General features: G+C 38.2%; 6 protein-coding genes across 9 annotated transcripts; all 6 read right to left on the bottom strand.

Moving 5' to 3' along the window:
• Positions 1-75: 75 nt before the first annotated feature.
• LOC110856969 (tryptophan 5-hydroxylase 1) lies at positions 76-5,305 on the bottom strand. Of its 2 annotated transcripts, XM_022105560.2 has the most exons (11): positions 5,054-5,300; positions 4,657-4,996; positions 4,460-4,557; positions 4,238-4,305; positions 4,109-4,159; positions 3,866-4,011; positions 3,655-3,790; positions 3,461-3,587; positions 3,162-3,391; positions 1,722-3,092; positions 76-1,601 (listed from the first exon to the last, which is right to left on the bottom strand). In XM_022105560.2, exons 1-10 carry the CDS (start codon positions 5,159-5,161, stop codon positions 2,780-2,782), a joined length of 1,617 nt encoding a protein of 538 aa, XP_021961252.2. In that variant the 5' UTR covers positions 5,162-5,300; the 3' UTR covers positions 76-1,601; positions 1,722-2,779. The 2 variants fall into 2 exon arrangements, with proteins under 2 accessions (XP_021961252.2, XP_035713261.1); XM_035857368.1 differs by having other exon boundaries at positions 4,657-5,305.
• LOC110856781 lies at positions 287-1,600 on the bottom strand. The gene has a single exon (XM_035857473.1). It carries the CDS (start codon positions 1,598-1,600, stop codon positions 287-289), a length of 1,314 nt encoding a protein of 437 aa, XP_035713366.1.
• Positions 5,306-8,712: 3,407 nt separating the features above from the next.
• LOC110856894 (JNK-interacting protein 1) lies at positions 8,713-11,558 on the bottom strand. Its single transcript, XM_022105481.2, has 8 exons — positions 10,979-11,558; positions 10,501-10,712; positions 10,234-10,425; positions 9,935-10,051; positions 9,681-9,857; positions 9,316-9,602; positions 9,068-9,249; positions 8,713-8,984 (listed from the first exon to the last, which is right to left on the bottom strand). Exons 1-8 carry the CDS (start codon positions 11,059-11,061, stop codon positions 8,912-8,914), a joined length of 1,323 nt encoding a protein of 440 aa, XP_021961173.1. The 5' UTR covers positions 11,062-11,558; the 3' UTR covers positions 8,713-8,911.
• Positions 11,559-11,802: 244 nt separating this feature from the next.
• LOC110856759 (histone deacetylase 3) lies at positions 11,803-16,376 on the bottom strand. 2 transcript variants are annotated; one of them, XM_022105297.2, is made up of 10 exons: positions 16,178-16,376; positions 14,882-15,936; positions 14,552-14,798; positions 14,280-14,474; positions 14,073-14,206; positions 13,880-13,992; positions 13,689-13,795; positions 13,461-13,609; positions 13,236-13,377; positions 11,803-13,148 (listed from the first exon to the last, which is right to left on the bottom strand). In XM_022105297.2, the coding sequence occupies exons 2-10, from the start codon at positions 14,946-14,948 to the stop codon at positions 12,974-12,976; spliced, it is 1,329 nt and encodes a 442-aa protein (XP_021960989.1). In that variant the 5' UTR covers positions 14,949-15,936; positions 16,178-16,376; the 3' UTR covers positions 11,803-12,973. The 2 variants fall into 2 exon arrangements, with proteins under 2 accessions (XP_021960989.1, XP_021960990.1); XM_022105298.2 differs by having other exon boundaries at positions 14,552-14,777; positions 16,178-16,375.
• A 387-nt stretch (positions 16,377-16,763) lies between these two features.
• On the bottom strand, positions 16,764-17,879 carry LOC110856841 (RWD domain-containing protein 4). Its single transcript, XM_022105412.2, has 4 exons — positions 17,634-17,879; positions 17,456-17,565; positions 17,189-17,375; positions 16,764-17,094 (listed from the first exon to the last, which is right to left on the bottom strand). Exons 1-4 carry the CDS (start codon positions 17,733-17,735, stop codon positions 16,864-16,866), a joined length of 630 nt encoding a protein of 209 aa, XP_021961104.1. The 5' UTR covers positions 17,736-17,879; the 3' UTR covers positions 16,764-16,863.
• A 496-nt stretch (positions 17,880-18,375) lies between these two features.
• On the bottom strand, positions 18,376-19,747 carry LOC110857007 (nucleoside diphosphate kinase). Of its 2 annotated transcripts, none has more exons than XM_022105604.2 (5): positions 19,525-19,747; positions 19,340-19,371; positions 19,041-19,229; positions 18,819-18,920; positions 18,376-18,718 (listed from the first exon to the last, which is right to left on the bottom strand). In XM_022105604.2, exons 3-5 carry the CDS (start codon positions 19,224-19,226, stop codon positions 18,509-18,511), a joined length of 498 nt encoding a protein of 165 aa, XP_021961296.1. In that variant the 5' UTR covers positions 19,227-19,229; positions 19,340-19,371; positions 19,525-19,747; the 3' UTR covers positions 18,376-18,508. The 2 variants fall into 2 exon arrangements, with proteins under 2 accessions (XP_021961296.1, XP_021961295.1); XM_022105603.2 differs by having other exon boundaries at positions 19,340-19,394; positions 19,525-19,746.
• Positions 19,748-20,025: the final 278 nt, after the last annotated feature.

Below are 20,025 nucleotides of genomic sequence, written 5' to 3'. Positions count from 1 at the left end.
CTTTCTACCTCGGCTGTATGAGCATGGGAAACGTGAGAGATTTAATGATGATGATTAAATAAATACGAAAAATCATACATTTTGTTGTTATTTATTTATAGATCATGTAAAATTTTGATTGAATTGAACGGAACAAAGAATTGAGTAACATTTACGAATGCCTACGATTTAAGAGAACATGTAACCAAGTAAACTTTTAAGAATGACCAGGAACTGTTTAGATTGAGTTTGATTAAATATTACAAAAAGTCAGTAATAATGCATTGTTTCGTCACGGGCAAGGTTGTTAAAACCCGTCGTCATCATCCGCCATTAATGCCTTGATGCAATCCATGACCTCTTGAGTCTCGCTGGCTGGGGGTTCCGCTCGCGGAGGGGGCCGTGGCGACCCTCGGTACGTTGAAGCCACGGGGATGCGGGTCGGTGGCTTGAACTTTTTGTGAGCTGACCCTTGCTGAATGATTCTGCTGTTGGCGGAAGATGGACGAGGTGTTGTTTTAGCAATCATGGGAGAAGATGGGCGAGGGGATGATTTAGCAATCGTGGCAGAAGGAGAGGCTTTAACAATCGTGGCGGACGATGGACGAAGGGATGGTTTAGCAATCGTAGCAGAAGATGGGCCAGGGGATGGTTTAACAATCGTGGCGGAGGATGGACGAGGAGATGCTTTAACAATCATGGGAGACGAGATTGTAGTCTTTCGAGGCAACGATTTTCGGCTAGTGTCCGCCGTTTCAAATTCCTTATTGAGACTCAATGCCTTCTTCATGGCCTCCTCCGATATTTTGACTTCCTTTCCACTTGCCGTTGTGAATCCGAGAGTGAATTTGAACTTCCCATTGGTAACTTTCGACAAGACTGAATTCAGTTGCATCAAGACTTCTCCGTCGCCTTCTTCATTTTCGAGTTTTGATTCCTGTTGTTCATCGTGTCGTGGAAAACAGGGTGAGAGTGGAGGTGAAGATGAAACCACACCGTCGTCGCTGTCCATGTCGTTGTTTTCATCCGCCATTAATGCTTCGATGCAGTCCATGACCTCTTGAGTCTCACTGGAAGGGGGTTCCACTCGTAAAGGGGGGCATGGAGATCCTCGGGACGTTGAAGCGGTTGGGGTTCGGGTCGGCGGCTTGAACTTTTTGTGAGCTGATCCTTGCTGCATGAAACTGTTGACAGAAGATGGGCCCGGGGATGCTTTAACGATCATGGGAGACGAAATTAAGGACTTTCGAGGCACCGATTTTCGGCTAGTGTCCGCCGATTCAAATTCCTTATTGAGACTCAATGCTTTTTTCATAGCCTCCTCCGATATTTTGACTTCTTTTCCACTTGCCGTTGTGAATCCAAGGTTAAATTTAAAATTTCCACTGGTAATTTGAGACAAGGCTGTATTCATTTGCATCAAGGCTTGTGACTCGTCTGCTACATTGTCGAATTTTGATCTTTTGACGACCTGCTGTTCGTCGTATTCATCGCCCACTGGAACACAGGGGGAGAGCGGAGATGAACCCGTACTTTCGTTGCTGTCGTCGTCTTCCTGTATATCCAAGTAAAGTGAAGTCCGTTTGAAATTGCTCGTCGACTGCATCACGGGGCCTGCCATGCTGGAACGTAATTATGTGAGTTAATTTGGTAATTTGGCTTATCAATATACGAATTTGCATATATATATAAATGAACTAACCGACTATTCTAAAAAAGATATACTAAAAATACAAACTTACTCGTGGTAGACTTTGAAATTGGAGAATACTCAATTTAACCCCTTCGTGAACAGTGAACAATTAAATATTACAATTAATTTTAACTATAAATTAAGAAATTTGATTTATTTAACGAAAATTCTCCCAAAAACGTCAGACTCTGCTCCTGCTGCAGGTGGTTGGCGCACTTGTTCGCCGGTTGTACAATTTAGATGCCCGTTTCAAAATGAGAACTTTTTTCTACTGCTATCGGAAAACGTTTCACATTTATTTCTTACTTTTCATTACATTTAATTATTAATTAATTAATTAACATTTTTCTGAATTAATTGTTTAATTTTAGTCATAAGTTAAGCAGCACTACTGCCACAATCCCGTCTTCTTTCCGTGCTTTCCTGGCATTTTGAACATCACAAGTTGTGAGCACTTTCAGTCCCGTTCTTGAATTCTAAACATGACATTTTTAACTATTATGATATTTAATGAGGGTAATTATAACTATGCTAATTTTTAACTGTTGAAATTTAGAACTTACATACATACTATTATTACTACTTCTACTGCTACATATAAACTGAACGCCAAATTGATGCGATTGCATTTTTCGTAAACATTAAAATAACACATAATATTGGTGTTTTTAGAGGATAATTTCTTTTATATAGTACATACATATACACACTACGAAGAGAAAGTTGCATACTTTTATGTACTTGACTTTACTTTAAGATAAGTAAAATCGAGCTTAACTACTCTACGGATTGGTCCCGTGTTTCCATGAAACAATAATGTTTGTTCCCTTTTTCTTGGTCGATTAGTTTATCAAATAATTTATATAGTTAAGTTATAATTAGTGTAATAAATGTGTGCAAGCCTTTACAATTTTTCTAGATGCAACAATAGGAAAGAAGGTCCTATTATTTCTGGGAGACCAAGAGGTCAAGCTAATCCTAAGTGGAATCTAAAACAACATGCATTAATTACATATATATTTTCAGCTTTTTCTACTCCCTACAGATTCTTTTTAATTTCCTAAGCCCAAAAAAACATGAAGATATTAAATTGCAGTTCTCATAAGTTTACTTATCGGGAGGATGATCCCCATTTGGGCTTGCGCCCCGTTCGAAGCATGGCGTCGCACGACCGCTGAGACTCTCCTGGTCACCAGGGTCAATGTCTATCTGATCCTTCAGCATGTGTGCAAACCTCTCCACATCAACGGTCTCATCCTGCTCGTGAATCTTTTTCAAAGCATTTCTCACAATGCACAAGTCTCCACGAAGTTCGGAGACGAGAGCTGCTATTTTCTGAGCATTGCTGAGAATATCGACACTCTGCGTGTAAGGGTTGTACCGGACACCGAACGGTCGCTGGATCGTGGAGGCAAATGCCCTTAAAAATAAATAAGAACGAATTAAACAGGTTTCATTCAATCTTAAAATGAGAAACGTCTCAACTTGCCTCATCTTATCCTTCGCCTCTTCAAACGAGTCGGTATAAAAGTATGCATTTTGATACGATGTGATAATGCATTCTTCTTTACAGGTCACGTCCGGTTCGAATCGCCGGATTTTGTTGACCGCTTCAAGAGCATGTTTCAACTCGGCGACTGACGACAGAAGTCCAGCCCCAAAGACGCGGAGTTCATTGTCTTGTTTGCAAAGCCCGAATTCCACGGTGAAAAAGTAGCACTGCGAAAATTCAGGGGGGAATGTTACACATTAATTTGAGACAAATATGCATTATTGTAAGGTAAATACCGTTGCAATTTTCCCAACTTCTTCTTCCGAAGCCCCCAGTGATGCGAGACCAATTTCTTGCGAGAACTGGGCAAATGATGGATTTGCGAGGAGTGGCATGTGTCCCAAAAGTTCGTGGCAACAATCCCTATAAAATAATCAATTATTAAGCAAAGTAATGCATATTTTGCATGTATTTCTCATCGTTTTAATACGGTTCCGGAGTGTAAAATGGATCCGAAGAGTGTCGAATGTACTGAGTGCAGTGGAAAACTCTGAATGCCAATCCAGCCAGAAAATCCCGTGGGGACAAGTACCCTGCCACAGGTCGGAGTTGAAAACCAGTCTTGCCTAGAATTACAAAATCAGAGTTAAGTAAGGAATCCAAGATATTAAAATAGAATAAAGTATGGAAACTTAACGAACGTTTCAGAAATATGTCAATGTCTTGAAGTTGGGGAACGTTATCTTCCCGATAAGCACAGTACTGGATGAGTTGGTCCCAATTTTCCAAGTATTCTTTGCAAGCATATTTTGGATACAATTTGTGCAATTCGCGAAAAACGGTCCCCCTGAGCGAGTAAAAAGGAAACTTGGCAATGAAGGGGTAACTTGACTATTTATGAAATTGTGATAAGTGAAATGATAAAAACTGTAGAATTCACTTACCAAGTGCGAACTTCTTCTGGGGTATATTCAATTCGAGGGATTGTCTGGCCACTGAATACAATATGCACAGTTTAGCTAATTAGACTAAGCTAAATAAATTCGCAATTTCATCATAACTCAACCACTTACTATTTATAACCCATTGCCAGATCGGAAAAGAATTTCCGTCGTTTTCGATAAACTGGATCTTTGAATCCCTGTGATAATTGGAAAGCTTTCATATTTTTGAACCAATTGGGGATTTTTAGAGTATGGATAAGTTTTCAAAATGAAATCCTAAATTCTCCTACAACTTTAATCGTCTACGTTCATGCTAATATGTTAACAGCCCAATTAAATTAATGAACATACAGGATGATCCGCATCCAGCTCGGACCCGTACATGAGGACCCTTTGGCTTTGGTCAAGGTCCTGAATTTTTCTCGGAAACCAGGGCATATCTCCGAAATCTGGGGCAAGGTGAGAATCATGAGACAAACTTACTTTCACCCTCATAAAACTAGCCAAACTACCGTTCCTACTCTAAACTATCTTAAATATCAACTCACCAAAACTGCTCATCGACTGAAGACTCTGCAACGGTCGTGGGAACTTGTGCCCCTGTTCGTACGACGTGAGATTGATGGCGGCCACTTCGTCGGACAAAGTCTTCATAATTTCGTCCATCAGTTCCGGCTCGCAGTCCACGTCGAGCATGATTTCATACTCGGATGGCTTCTTCTTGGACTTGCGAGACTCGATGTGAATCACGTTGACGCCATTGTCCTGAAAAACCTTCAACGCCCGGGCCAACCCACCGACTTGATTTTTCAAGGAAAACACGACACAGTTCTGGTTCTGACCCTCTTTTGGGTGGTCGATAAGTCGCGGCTGGGATGTGACGGGGCCCTGAAAAATGAACGAAATTGAGACAAGTACATAGTTAAAAGTATGTATGCCACCCACTTTTCCAGGCTCCTTATTCCGCCCCACGCTTTCCTTCAGGGTCCAGTCCGTGCTGTCCCCCATGCGGTAGAGCCACAAGCCCAAGAGCCCTTTTCCTGACCCACTCATCCTCCAACTTTCTCCGGACGAGGGTGAGCGACCAAATGGTGGTGGTGAAAAAAGTTGAGACGAGTTCTCTGGGTGAGGGTGAGTCTCTTACTGGTCAAGAGGAGAGATCGGTCGGAGTCTCATATTCTAAGAGGTGGTAGGTATATGGATGAAATGGATGGACGAAAAATCTGCCTGGACTGGATAGCAATCCCACTTTCTCAATCAGTCTTTACGGCCAGCCAACGTGGGTGGGTGAGATTCAACACGTTAGGAAATATGAAGTAGTTACATGCATTGCTTTTATTTAACACCTTTCTCCCCGTTCCGCTTCAACTAATGACGTGACGAACATTAAGGGAGAAAGTGTTCCACAACCACTTTCTCTTTTACTTAGAATTATATTAATTCGCGATACTTCATTTCCCACAATAGGATACATAAGTTTCCTAACTTTGATACAGAGTAATGATGACAGAGCTCGGTAATTATACTGAGATAACGGACAACATTAAATACTTTAGGTGCTCATGTTTCGTGTAATCAAACTATTCCTACCTTTGAATCTCTGACATTACATTTGTTCTTCATACTGATCCTCACTTACTGAATTATATGTAATAACGCCTCAATTTTTCCAGTTTGCAAACTTACAGATTATCTAAGCAGGCGTGCTCATTTTGAAGAAAAAACTTTTACATTGGCTTCATTACGGCCTAATTGTCTCGGGTGCAGTCGTCACAATCATGAAATGGTCATGGACACACACACACGAGTTCTAAAAAGAACAAACTCGTTGCAATTACAAGGATTGATTTGATCAAGTTATTTCTTCCTCGTCATCATCATAGGTTGACTAACGATCAACCATCATAGTAGAGCAGTCCGTGTCCGATACCTAACCGTTGCCCACGCACGGATGGGAGAAGAATTTCTAGGCCGACGACTAAAACTGTTCCTACTAATTGACAACTACAGAACAATCAACAAGTTCGAGAACAAGAGGAGAGATACGTGTCCGTGACAGGTAATGGTGTCCAGAAGCTTTAGCAGGCTTACGTGGCGTGGCATTCGTTTTCCTCCCTGTTTGAAACTGTTTTTGAAAAGAGCCTGTTTCTCCACCCGTTAATGTCTCTCAGCCCACACTTTACAGAAGATAGGCGATGATGCCACTAATACGGAATGAATTTCCAAATGGTCATACTCGTCGGGACACGTTTCTCTCTCTCTTTCTCTCCATTTGGAACTGGAACAAAGAAATGGACATGACCAACCAAGACCACGAAAAAGGAATCCCAAGAGACGAGGATTGATGCTCGGAGTCCATGTGGAGCCTTTTTCCCTAATGTACTGCATCCAAAATCAACACTTATCGTATATTATTTTCTCTTAAGAAAATTGACTAAACCATATTGCTCTCCTCCCCGGTCGGTCGTTCGTTTCTGGGATGGGATTGATTTTATACCGTGCAAACTGCTTCAGATTTCCTACGTGTTTCGCTTTCTCTAAGGTGCCCACACCACTTGACTCTGCTTTTTATTGCACATCTCTCCAAAAAGTGGGGTGGTGGTGGAGAGATGAAATGGAGGACGCACAGCCAGTTATCTATTTCTCTCCTTTCCAGAGAAGCGATCCCTTCGCAAACCAAACCAACTTTTCGTATTTGATTAGGAAACAAGCAAAATTTACAATTCGATACAAGGAAAGACCATTTATCTCTGAAACAGCCGTGGCCCAGGGAAGAAAAGCACTTGCCTGGATAAGAGGAGAGGTGACGTCTTTGCTTTCACCACCACCATCCATTTCAGTGGCCGCGGAAGGTGTAGGGACATCTGGGGACGGCAATATTGTTGGATGGGGGAGGGCCGGGTTTATATAAGATGGGGAGATGATAGGGACATCGAACAACCGTGGGGACAGAGGGACAATGTCCCCTCAAGCTTCCGGGGCCACTGATCCATTTGCTTTGAAATTGGACCCACTTACTACACGTAGACTAAAAACTAACTCTTGTCCAAACACAATAAATACTTGGTTTGATCTTTTGCCACTGAACAAATGAAAGCACAAATCTATATTTAAGTTCACATAATTCACTCTATTCTCAAAGAGCTTTTGCGTCGTCGTCAACAAATTGACAACCGGAACTTGTTACGGTCAGATTTGTGTCGCCAAAGAAAGACAAGCTTTTGGACAGAGAGAGAGATTTGAGGATGTTGTTGAAATTGCTAAAATGAAAATATGTATTACAAGTCTCAAGTTGTCCCACTTTGTGCATGACTTGTTTAACTGATGTCAACATTGGGTTTGATTGTTGTCTCAGATTGTTAAGAGAAAGGAAGTGAAAGTAAATAGAAGGGTTTGATACTCGTTATTTTGTAGAAACTTTGATAGGTTTGATTGACCATTTGAAAGTGTGCGCAAATTTTTAAATGCGCCATAAAGTTGACAATTTGTACACTTTCCTAAATTACTGCGGATTTTCTCCTCTTCGGGTGTGAATATCTCTGCCAAATCTTACCATTGGCAGATAGTGCCAAATTTCATTCATAAATAATCATATTTCATTTCATTTTTTCATAAATTTAGTTACTACAATTTTCACATAATGTAAAAAAACAACAGACATAAAATAAATTTTCGCTGCTGATTGTTGTTTGGTAATGTCTTTTGATTTAATTAGTCGTGGGCCCGCCCGTTAGGACAGAACCCTTAGGTATCCGATGGATACAATCCACCAGGTACTTTTAACGGTACCCAGCTTATCCCCGTGCAAACGGAGAAAAAATCATGGTTTGCTGTAGGACGGCTTTTTTTCATGCTCCAGCAAACCAACAACCACCGAATACGAGAAAGTTTTCCTTAAAAATTTCAACTCAAGTAACGTCTCCTAATGGTAATTTTTTAAAAATAATGTGGATTCGCCTCCACTGAAACGTTTAGTGCATTAATATTTTCATTTAATAATAAAATATTGTCTGTATCTTTTGAAATGTGAAAATTAATGAATTATCAAAACGAGGATGATTAATACAATGCGAATTTCCAAGCTCATCGCCATCGTAGAGGTTGGTTAGCTTATCTTTATCGAAAACGACGTCTCGACTTTGCATCTGGATTATTAAGGTCATCTTACAATGGAGGTCACCCAGCGTATTGTCTCGGATTTTGAGCAAACTAGTGTCAATCGATGGTAAATTTAATTAATATGGAATTTCTAAATGACACGATCTCTCAATGGTCAGGTCGGAGATATTTGCATCCGAAGACGAGAAAACTAGCTCTAAGGTTGACAAATTTTAATCAATTACTCAATCAGTATTTGATATGATGACCAATGGTCATTGACCATGACAAATTTTGCACTTTCCAAATTTACTGCACGTGTTCTCCTCTTCAGATGCAAACATTTTTTTCTAAACCTGATCATTGGCAAGTTTTGCGAATTTCATATCAATTAAATTTGTTATCGATTGACACTAGTTCAACCAAAATCTGAGAGTATGCTGGGAGCTGATAAGTAAGTCTCATCGTCAGTGGTATGACACAGCTTCAAATTAATGACCAAATAATACTGGTTTCATCAACAAACAGTTTATTTTCCACATAATAAGCTTCAACTTTAAGCAAAATGTTATTTTTTTCGTATTTAGGAAGTTTTTTGCGTTCTAGTCACACTTTCATGGAAATTAACAAGGTTATTGTTTAACTGGTGTGTATTTTAGTATGTCAGTGAAAGGAATTTCCTTCCGAGGTTAAATCCTTCTATTTTCACTCCAGGTAAATATCTTCAATTGGATATGCCGTTTCCAAAAACTTTTTGTAGAACCGTTGAAACGCTCGACTGCAAGCAAAAACGTATGTAAATCAATTCAAGTGTATATTTCCAATATCCTTACAAATATTTCCACCCGATTTCTTACTTACCCAACTGCCTCAGCCACCGGCCGGGTCGAGTCGTCGGAAATAAAAACGTGACACGCGAATCGATTAAGTGTAGGATGTTTCGTAACGAAGCCAAAGTATCGATGGTCCTTTGGGTGAAAACCGCAGAACGAGACGTTCTTGAGTGCGTAAAAGTAATCATGACACGAAAGTGCATGATTAGGCTAGAATTCATTGTTAGAAATTAATATATAATTTCCTGTATGAATTTTATCTCAAGATTCCCTCACCGTTGAAGTCTTTGCCTTGTCTAACATGTGAATCCCTTGGTCAGAAATTTCCAAAATGCAGGGCCTCTTATGCGACGCGACGTAGCCTTCGTGACGTGATATTTTTTTGACAGCTTGACACAATACTTCGTTCCCTTTGTGATACAGTGTTTCTATTGAGCCCACATAGTTGAGAAGATACCTCTCTTTCTTCACCTTATTGGCCGTTGGGTCAAAGTCATTGTATTCCACGTCAACCACGTATGCGGAAGGAAATATCCCCTGCATCCCAGTCCTTAAATTTACCCCTGTAATGACATGAAATGACATTTTATGAGTCTGTTGAATAATGCAGGATCAAATGGTACATGAAAAATGATATGTACCTTCACACCACAAGTCGTCGGCTTCTTTTTGCATGTAGATCGGGTCACCAATGTCTACTTCGACTTCGTCGTGATGTCTTGGCACGAATTTGTGCAAGCCACGATGTGTGGCTTCTAGTATTTCCAAGTGAGTACAGAGAACACCGGATGAGGTGGGAGATCCTGGAGAAAATGATTCTAAATTGTGGCAAGAAATTTAGTGTGATTAGTTAAATTTAATTGATTTAGGGATTGAATTGTTCTCGTGTAGTTACCGTTAACGGATGGGACTTGGGGTGAGTATGGTTTGCTTCCGTCTTCAGAATGAATGGTCGAGTTCCCAGAGTCCAAACTTGGATAAAGTTCTGAATCTGGGGAACTGCCTTCGTCTCCTTAATTTTGTTAGAATGGAAAATATATCAGCTACTTATTTAACTAACTACAATTATTAAATTAAGAAAAATAAGGTGAGAGAAAGCAGGAGAATTCCCCATAAATCAATGGTCTAGATTCACAAAACTACAAAATAAACTACTATGCTAAACTAATCATGTAATTCCACTAATTTTCTTACCTCCATTAAAACTATTCAACTTTAGGATAAAAATTGGCCTCGAACCGGAACAATTTTCACTTTTAGCTACTAAACTAGTAAATTGAGGCTGCTGTACGAAACATCCATTCCCAAAATTAGACAAAGATCGTACATTTTTGTCCGCGTCTAAGATTTCTTCTGCTAATGAAATTTGGCGTGTTTCCTCATTCCCTGCAAATTCAAGCATGGTCAAGTTAACAAAATCATTACTATGATAATATAAAAATGATTAGTTTCTTTACATACATCTGCGCGCAGGATTTTTAGGAATTTCTGGTAATTTTCTCCGTCTCCTCGTCGTACTCAAACGTTCATCTCTGTCTGTTGGAATAAGTTGCAAATCTCCTGAAAATGGTTCTGCGATATTTTCGCTATAATCTGTGTCTGGGATGAGGCCTGATTTCGGACTTTGCTGCTCAGGTCCATCCTCCATCAATTCCGGGATATCGTGCACCAATCTGTAAATATGCATACAAGTGATGTACAAAAAACTGTGGGTTAACAAAATCTTAAACTCTAGTTTGTCTGCTTCAAACGGTGATGGATCTTACTAAAAAATCCACACCGTGAAAACACCCCTCAATTTAAGACAACTTTGAAAAAAGAGTATCATGAATATTTAAGAATCAGTTAAACTTTCTCTCTTCTTCAAAGTCTGGTAAAAACTGCTTTTCCACAATTTCAACCCACACACTTTCCCAAACCATAAGTAATCTCAACTTACGTATAAATATCTGCCGGAGCTTTGATGTATTGTGGGAGACGGTCGAAATATTTTCGAAATTCTTCAAATTCGAAATCAGCCATTTTCACCAGCAGGAGGAGGAGAGGAAGGCAAGCTGTGTAAAGTTTCGCACTGTTAATTCATGTGTTATTTCTCTTATGGCCGTGAGTCATTTGGCATGAGTATCGATTTCCTCATACGTTGGACCCTTCCCTACTCCTCAACCACTTTCTCCATGATCCAGAGAAAGAGAGAAAGAGCAGAGAGAAAGTCTCGGTCCTGGTCGTCCCGAATTTGTAATGGTGTGTTTGTGTATGTATGTATATAAATGATCCTTTTCTCTGCTTTCCTACTACTCCACACACCGCAACGCTGCATGGATTTTTTGCAAAGAAAGAAGTCCAGTTTCCGTCCGTCCGACTAGCAGAGAAAACCATTTCATCACGGAGCAGTCTTTATACACAGAGTGTTACATACAACAGAGGAGAGAAGAAGATAATAAGATGTGGAGGCGTCAGAGGAGAAAGTCTGACAAAATCCGGAAACCTAATCTTATTATCTATCCATGTATCGAGCTGTATATGTATGTAGGCAATTCACGTCAACTTTCGTAAGTCTGTAATCAATCACGTAAACTTACGAACCAAAAACATGCCTTACATCTTCTTCGTAAAGTTTTGTAAGTTGGTAAGTAACAAATTGTTTTAGAAATGTTGGTAAGTTTCGTCAAAAGTTCGTAAATTTACGAAGGTTGACGTGAATTCCGTCACTATGTACGATTTTACAAATGAAATTGCTGCATACATGGTATGCAAACACGTTGCTTTGTTTTTCATGGATTTATTCAAAATATATAATCAACACACCCACCCACCAACCACGCACAGTAGCAAAGACTTGCACATCTAAATTCAGCATACAAACTGGTATCCACATAAGACATATCTATTAGTGCACTGTATAAAACTTTGGGACATTACCGAATTAAAAATATGTTTAACATGGAGAAATCCATCCAATTGTAAAATGATTTAATCAGGTTAAATAATTACAAATCATTTAAAACACAATTCATCTTAACAATGAATGAAAGTGTAATGGTGATGGAAACAAATTGTGTATGATTGTCTATTGTTCGATGAGGCTGACGTGAAGGTAAAACATTTTTCTACGGCATAAACACAACCAAATATAATGTATTATTCAACAATAAACGATAGTAAACAGATATATAAAAAAAGTAGCGGTAGTACATACTTTGAATGAACGTTGTACATAAATACGTATCCAAAACCCAATTAATGATTTTCAAAACACTAGACGATTCTCTCAAGGTGGCGGAGAGGTAAACAATTTGCAAATTTCATCCCATTTCCCACAGCGTTCTAACGATATCTTATTCTATGCGGTGCGCTGATTTGACCCCACACCGAAGGGCACGTCATATTTTGTAATGTCATATACCTTATACTTATTTCTAATAATGATACCACATAAAATTGGAGTTAGTATTTAAAATTTGGTAACCTCTACGATCGAAGGTTATACCCGATGTTCTAAATATTCGACGGTAGAACTTCAAAATGTTCGACAGACAGACAGATGGACGGATATAACGTTCACTGAAAGTATATAGCTACCAATTCGGAGCATGCTAAGAAACAATAATAATAATAAACAATAAACAATAATTCCTGTTACGAAAAATAATGGATCACAGATCAGGCCAACATCTACATGACCGCATTACATATGCATGCAAGTAAAAGTAAGTAAAAGTATATACAACATCCCTTATAAATTAAGTACTGCTCAAAACCAGGTTTCATGAATAGAACGTGGCTTTGTAAATTACATTATGAATAATAAGTGGAGGGGGGGGGGGAATTGTGCTCAACTAACTGAAACCCAAATATACCTAGCCAAGTTACATATAAACAACGATTATTTCATAGAGTAAGATTAATTACGTGGTAAATACTTTGACGTTATTGTTCACGTGTCTTCTGGCATTTCCGTGTCACCATCCTGGTCTTTGTCTCCATCGTAAAACTCATTTGCGGGCTCGACACGTTTATCCTCTTCAGATTGGTGAATTCTTTCATTGTCGTTGTATTCTTCGACAACATCAAGGCTTAAGGCATCTGGAGGAACGTCATGCATTTCCACGCTGGAATAATAAGATGATTAAAAGTGAGCAATATGGATTAAAATTATACATACAATTTCATAACTCATTAATTTGTTGACACTGTACCTGGGTGCATTATCCAACATTTTTAAATTCTCTAATACATGCTTGACAATTAAATCTAGATACTGTTTCGTATTAACGTTCTCCTGACGAGTTACAACCTCAGGATGCAGTGTAAAATCTGGTGCAAAATACTCAAAGTATTCTAAAGAAATAGAAGAATTAGTATAATTGAGTGTTACAATTTTACCAATGGAATCACAAATTAGTTGACATTTAAGTAATTACCAGTATATGGAAGTTCATTGGAAATAGACTCATCGGTTAGCAGAGATGTTTCATATGTCCAACAGCGAGCAACGTTTCGTACGGTGTACCCCCCACCACCCAACACCAGCAAGGGGACATTTAGCTCCTTCACGAATTTGACACATTCACTAAATCATAAAGTAACACGTTTTAGTCAATATTAGTTTAATAACACTAAACAAAACATGAACAAGAGGAGGTTATTACCCGTGTCCTTTCGTACTAAGGGTGAAACAACCTAATCTGTCATTTGCTAGCGAGTCGGCCCCGCACTGGAGTACAATTGCAGTTGGTCGATAAAACTCCATGACCCCCTGGACATCATTACAGCAACAATTTTACATTCAAGTTGAAATCAAGAGAGGATCAAAGGAAAACAAATACGAAATATGACATACTTGGATAACCGGTTTAAAAACTTGAGCGTAATTTGAATCATCAATCCCTTCTTTTAATGGAACATTAAGAGAGTAATATCTACCACTTTCGGCTCCAACCTCGTACATGTCGCCTAAAGTTAAATATTTAAAAAACGTTTAAATTAACTATGTACCAAAAACCTGTAATTCATTCTTTATAATAAAAAACTACCTGTTCCAGGAAAGAAGAAATTTCCATACTTGTGAAAAGACACCGTCATTACTCTATCCGTTAGATAAAATGCTTCTTGAACTCCGTCACCATGATGGATATCAATATCAATGTAAAGAACTCTGGGATGATATCTGAATAAACAAAATGTAATCAAATTATGTAAAATACTTAATTTCACAAATTGTACACAATTTTGTTACATACTTTAACAATTCCAAAATAGCAATGACGATATCATTCACATAGCAAAATCCTGAGGCCTCCGTTTTCTTGGCATGATGCAACCCTCCCGACCAATTGATGGCGATGTCGACACATTTATTATTAAGTTTTACTGCCCCTTCCAACGAAGCACCGGTGTACATGGAACAAAAATCGAACAGACCGTCGAACACAGGGCTGTAATTTTAAAAGTAGAAGATAAGTATACACAAAATAATTACAAAAGTGTATAAATATTATGTAAGCACTCATACCAATCGTCTCCCACATTAAAGGAGCTAAGACTTTTTGTAAATCCTTGAATATTTTGTGGGGTCACTCTTTGCAAAAATTCGATATATTCCTCCGAGTGAAATCGACACATATCGTGAACACTGGCTCGGTAAGGTCGGTAGAGCTGCATTTTCTTGTACAACCCATAATTTAAAACCAAACTATGTGTTACTGAAAGTCTGTGAGGCTTCATTGGATGACCAGCCCCTGTTAACAGATTGAAATATCCTAATATTTAAAAAAATGTTTATAATCCATCCTATTAATTTTGACCAGATTAAGTGACGGTATTTAAATTGTGGATTACTTACCATAATGAAAATTGCCAACATCCGAGTCGTAAAAATAAGCAACCACTTTATTCGAATGTGACCCCATTATAACTAATTTAAACTTCTTATAATGCACTAAAGGAGCCGGCCGATGACACTAAAACTAATTATCCTATCTTATCAAACATAATATTGAATAATTTTGATAAACTGTGAACTGGTATAAATTCAATTTCAGCTTTTAATTCCGACAATAACATAAAATTTTTTTACTACACTTTACTAACAGCCCCAGTACAAATATCATAAAAATTTTAAAACGTTAGAAAATTTTCCTTTCTATTTTAAATTTTAACCGAATTAAAGCGGCTCAAAAAGGAATGAATGTCACCCTTATTCAGAATTTACACTGACTGAGGAGCATTTGAGCTTGGCTCACAAAGAACGTTTTTTTCTACCTTATATACGTGGAGAGAGGATATTGACATGGGCAACATAGCGTCGGGGCATATATATATATTGTTCCCATAGCTATTATGGATTAAAAATAAAATCTGGATTAATGTAAAATTAGACAATTGAGAGGTTACAGGTTAATCAATCGAGTTCCATTTCCTTTGGGGGTTGCTGCAATCTGCGCCAACCTTGCGCAATTTTTCGCCCTTTATCACTCCACGGAACGATTGCTTGAGATGTTCCAGAGCCATTTTCATCTTCTATTTCCATTATTTCTTGGTCGTCTTCTTCTTCTTCTTCACTATTGTCGCCGCGTTTCCTTTTAGTTGGGCTTCGGGGTTTACGAAACGTGAAATTAGAATATGTTGGGACAAACCTCATCTTGATGTTCTTGAGGATTAGACCTATATTCCAGGAACCCTCTTGGCCCGTTCTTCCTTGTTTTGAGGCGTTGTATGTTGACATCTTACCACGGAGCTTAATGGGTCGTAGAGGTTGTTGTGGAGGAACATTCGGATTGGAAGGGGGTGCTTCAAATTCGGACCTTGGCCGCTTGTTACGATGACCTTCCTCTTGAACTACATTCCCTGAAGAGGCAGTGGATTGGCCTTGTCCCATGGTTAAGGCGATATCGAATCCTGTAATTGAGGAGTAATGAGGAGGGTTAGTTAGTACAATTCAATTTAACCGAGTTCGACAATAATTTGAAAAGGCTGCTTATAATTATAGAATAAAATGAATTATAGAATAAAATGCTACTAAAACTGCAAGATTTGAAAGTTAAATTCAACATACTTAACTATATCGTTTTACTGTTTAGTTTAATTAGAATTACAAGAAATGTGAACAGTTACCGATAGAAAAAAATAAATAAATTACGGAAATAAAATATAGTAGTCTCGTCGAGTCTTATCGTTTCTGTAACAGTGGCGTCGATACTTCTTCAATCTCATACAAGATTTAAAAAAAGATCCAAATACCGTGGACGGGGGTAAAAGGTCGGAAGGGTGGACTCTTATGGAAGTGTTAGTAGTTAGTAGATAAAAGTAAATTGTCCAAAAATCAGCATCGCACATGAGAGTAGAAATGCAAATGGCTGTACCTACTGTTTAACGGTCGATTTCCTGATTGACGGCTAGGGGATGGTGAGATCCACGAGGACGAGTCGAATTATACTTTTCCTCAACAAAATGAAAATTCTACCTTTAAAATTTTAAACATAAATTAAAATTTGTTTAATTAATTATAATCACAAATTAAGCCATTGAAACCATGCTTATAACTTACGATAAAGTAGCTTACTGGATACAAACAATTTTAGCCTCGTTAAATCCTACTGATTAAACTGATTCACGTCTTGTTTTAAAATGTATTCCAAAATATGTCAATATTTCAAAATGTTTCAAAATATGTATAAAAGATGCAATGAAATATTATGAATTATAAAAAGTATTAACTCTCCAAATTAACCGTTTTAAAAATATTATTCGAAATAGACTTTAATTTCATGTTGTGTTGTCACAATAATTTAGATGATATAATATGTTTGATTGAACATAATAATTTCAACTAGGAAGATTAGCTGGAGATAGGTACGAGTCTGGGAGTGAAGTTTGCTGCTGAGAATCCCCCCAATCTGGCCGTCCCCCAGTTTGTGAGAGATGTTTCACCACGTCAACCCAGTCATAGCCGCGAGGTCGCTCCCCCTTGTTGTCGACACGGTCCCACTCCCTCCTCTTCTGACTTTTGGATAATTGTTCCTTTTTCACCTTCACTTTAGCAGTTTCCTCGTTTCCCTGTCATAAGTAAATAAGGAGACAGGTGGTCATATAAGGATGAAATAATAGCAGTTTCCAGCTACAAAAGGGCAATATGTACTTTTGTTTTTACCTTATTCTCCCCCAGACTCATAGATTCGATCCGCGATGGTAAAACATCTTCGGAGAGGTGTGGCGTAATAAGGGCGTCATAGTTCTCTTTCGCCCATTCGATCATCGTGAAAGTTTGCTGCATCCCAACATTCTGTTCGGCTTCGTCATTTAGAGCGGTCAGTAAGGCAGATTTTGCACCAGAAGACCTGCAATTGTTTAACAGTAGGCATTCAGTTACTATTATAACAAGTCTTAATTACTCCTAATCGTGTTGTAAATAATTTACAGGTGATTATTGTAGAAAGCTCCAAGATTAAAGATAGGCACCACTTCGGGATATTCTGGAGGCCATTGAACTTCAATTAAAACGGTAGACTTGTCTCCTTCAACGCCTAGCTAAAGTTATACAAGTTTAATTATTATTAAAGTCATCGACATTAATTATTATGATTTCATTAACTTACTTTATATTGGGATGTGTCATCCTTAATCTGTTTAAAGTTGGGATCACCTTCATAAATGGATGCGAGTACTTCCAATTCTTCGAGCTGAGACTCGTTAGTCATCACAACCCTGCTCTGCCCCCCACTCTAAAAATACTGGACTAATTACGGTTAAAATGTGACCACATTTATGCGCAAAATAAATAAATACGTTATGTAAAACACGACCATACGAGAAAATACGAGACGAAGTATATTTTTCCCACGGAGAGCAACTCAACTCGCCTCACGTCACTTGTGCAAAAAAGTGTATGCTTAAAAAATCTCAAAATTGAGACGAAATTGAGTCTCATTTCATCATTTGTCTAAAAATCTCAAATTTTGCATCCATCACTTATCGAAAATGTCGCCACATTTAACAGGTAACGTGCAGGGAAGGTCAAAATACTTGGTAAAAATACAGTATTTTGACCTCTGTTCTTCCCAGGGATTGGATTTCAAGGGCTGTCACACCCACAAAAAGATGAGAATCTATGTGCGTGGAGGATACAACAGTCAGACGAAAGTACAGGTTTTGTAAAGAAATTATCTTTTTATTGCTGTCAAAAATACATTGTTTAATAGGATCATAAAAAAGTGTCACATCAAAAAATGGATAGGAATTGCGTCATTAAATTAAAAAAACAACTTTTGTAACAATGATCACGTCATGACTCATGAGGTAAATTAAACAAAAATTGAAATATGGTACAAAGACTTGTTCTGAACTTATAAAAAATTCTTGCTCTGTATTTCTACTCATTATTTCATCGTATGATTTGAAACAAGTTTTATCATTTTACATTTTCTGTAATACGTCACGTCATGTGTTAGAAGTTTTCTTTGCTTAAGACAAATCAAACTGATTTGGACATCGTTTCCAAAAGGTCACCAAAAAAGAGGGCAATGTCCATATCCGCTTCTTGCTGGTTGTCCGCCCCGTGACAAACGTTTCTCCCCACGTGGATACTGGTATCACCTCGGATGCTCCCTGGCAAAGAGTTTTCCGTAATTAACTCGCTGATCGTCCTTCTTCCCACGCCCACGGCGTCCACGCCTTCCCAAATCTATATATTCGTACACGTTTTTAAAAGAATTTGAAAAAAATTCAAGTTTGTTTTGCGTAATGCAAAACAATTGGAACGAATATGCAAATTGCATATGTACCATTGGAACCGCTGGACCGCAGGTCATGATATAAAGCAGCTTATCAAAATATGGCTCATGCTTTTCATCCTTGTACATTTCCTTTATCAGTTCAGGAGTAGGCTATCAAAAAATACAAATAGGGTTCCAAATTTTACACTACATATTTACATATGTTTACAAATTATGCAAAATTTACCATAAAGGTAAATAAGATGTTTAAATAAATAACTATTCTCTCACCATCATGAACTTCATGGCTTTCAATTTCAGACCCTTTTTCTCGAAACGGTTGATAACTTTTCCAATTAAACCCCTCTGAACCCCGTCTGGTTTTATCATGATGAAGGTACGTTCAACTTGCGCTTTGTCAATTTCAAATCCATCAATTCTGCATCGTCCTTTGGAGAGTAGCAACGTTTCCTCCATTTCCTGTAGTGTAATGTGGTGGGACATATAGTAAAATCCCGTGTTGTATGTAAATGTCTAAAATGCACCCGAATCGACAACGATCTAAATATGTACATATATTAAATTATTACCTTACAATGTCCCAAATATTTCCGAGAAATATCTACGTTGACAGAAAGTTAAACACTGGAAAGATCATGTCCTCGAATTAGTTTTGTTCACGAGCTATAATCGAACCGTGAAAAATTAAGACCACTCGAATTTTATTTTTTGAGTCCACAACGTAGGTTCGATTATAGCTCGTCAACAGCACTACCTTGAATTTCGTATATTTTCTTCAACAAATCGGATTGAACGCTGGAAGAATTTGAAGATAAATAGACGTATGTAATTATGTAAGAAACCTATATATTGAACTAACGAATTCTTTTCCCACGATCACTCTTGTATACGCATTTTGACTTGATATCGACACAAATAATTTGACCATAGGTCGAATATCAGTGCAAAATATTATGATTCATTCTGTATTATCTTCATTATCAACAAAACTCAGATCAGATTGCACTTCATGCACTTTACTCATATGTAACTCGGGTATAATCAAACACATTCCATATTGACGGTATGTAAATTATTCACGAGTAGTTGTTTCGGTCAGGGCGTCAAATCTTGTGCTATGTTGGTCACAACTAAATTGCGGATCGAGTTTCGGACTGCCACTAATTTTAGCAAAACATTCCGTCCGAAAATAAGTACGTGCTTATCTAAATATTCTTTTTTTTTCTTTATAAAATCACGAGTTGTGACAACATGT

The sequence above is a fragment of the Folsomia candida genome, unplaced genomic scaffold (assembly GCF_002217175.1).
Source record: "Folsomia candida strain VU population unplaced genomic scaffold, ASM221717v1 Fcan01_Sc017, whole genome shotgun sequence".
NCBI lineage: Eukaryota > Metazoa > Arthropoda > Collembola > Entomobryomorpha > Isotomidae > Folsomia > Folsomia candida.
The sequence above is the reverse complement of the archived record's forward strand: the minus strand, read 5'-3'. Positions and strand labels throughout refer to the sequence as shown.

What these genes read in the sequence shown, in the direction of transcription:
- LOC110856781 (XM_035857473.1), bottom strand. Translation starts at nt 1,600, where the DNA reads ATGGCAGGCCCCGTGATGCAGTCGACGAGCAATTTCAAACGGACTTCA.
- LOC110856969 (XM_035857368.1), bottom strand. Translation starts at nt 5,161, where the DNA reads ATGAGTGGGTCAGGAAAAGGGCTCTTGGGCTTGTGGCTCTACCGCATG. An exon ending in CTGGCAATGGGTTATAAATA is followed by an intron (nt 4,160 to 4,237) that starts GTAAGTGGTTGA and finishes TATTGTATTCAG; the next exon opens with TGGCCAGACAATCCCTCGAA. An exon ending in CATTGACATATTTCTGAAAC is followed by an intron (nt 3,791 to 3,865) that starts GTTCGTTAAGTT and finishes TTGTAATTCTAG; the next exon opens with GCAAGACTGGTTTTCAACTC.
- LOC110856894 (XM_022105481.2), bottom strand. Translation starts at nt 11,061, where the DNA reads ATGGCTGATTTCGAATTTGAAGAATTTCGAAAATATTTCGACCGTCTC. An exon ending in GTTGAATAGTTTTAATGGAG is followed by an intron (nt 10,052 to 10,233) that starts GTAAGAAAATTA and finishes AACAAAATTAAG; the next exon opens with GAGACGAAGGCAGTTCCCCA. An exon ending in CCGGTGGCTGAGGCAGTTGG is followed by an intron (nt 8,985 to 9,067) that starts GTAAGTAAGAAA and finishes TTTTGCTTGCAG; the next exon opens with TCGAGCGTTTCAACGGTTCT.
- LOC110856759 (XM_022105297.2), bottom strand. Translation starts at nt 14,948, where the DNA reads ATGGGGTCACATTCGAATAAAGTGGTTGCTTATTTTTACGACTCGGAT. An exon ending in TTTCTTCTTTCCTGGAACAG is followed by an intron (nt 13,993 to 14,072) that starts GTAGTTTTTTAT and finishes ATTTAACTTTAG; the next exon opens with GCGACATGTACGAGGTTGGA. An exon ending in TTTTTAAACCGGTTATCCAA is followed by an intron (nt 13,796 to 13,879) that starts GTATGTCATATT and finishes AATGATGTCCAG; the next exon opens with GGGGTCATGGAGTTTTATCG.
- LOC110856841 (XM_022105412.2), bottom strand. Translation starts at nt 17,735, where the DNA reads ATGACTAACGAGTCTCAGCTCGAAGAATTGGAAGTACTCGCATCCATT. An exon ending in ATGACACATCCCAATATAAA is followed by an intron (nt 17,566 to 17,633) that starts GTAAGTTAATGA and finishes GTATAACTTTAG; the next exon opens with CTAGGCGTTGAAGGAGACAA. An exon ending in GCTTTCTACAATAATCACCT is followed by an intron (nt 17,376 to 17,455) that starts GTAAATTATTTA and finishes AAACAATTGCAG; the next exon opens with GTCTTCTGGTGCAAAATCTG.
- LOC110857007 (XM_022105604.2), bottom strand. Translation starts at nt 19,226, where the DNA reads ATGGAGGAAACGTTGCTACTCTCCAAAGGACGATGCAGAATTGATGGA. An exon ending in AAGCCATGAAGTTCATGATG is followed by an intron (nt 18,921 to 19,040) that starts GTGAGAGAATAG and finishes ATTTTTTGATAG; the next exon opens with CCTACTCCTGAACTGATAAA. An exon ending in GCGGTCCAGCGGTTCCAATG is followed by an intron (nt 18,719 to 18,818) that starts GTACATATGCAA and finishes ACGAATATATAG; the next exon opens with ATTTGGGAAGGCGTGGACGC.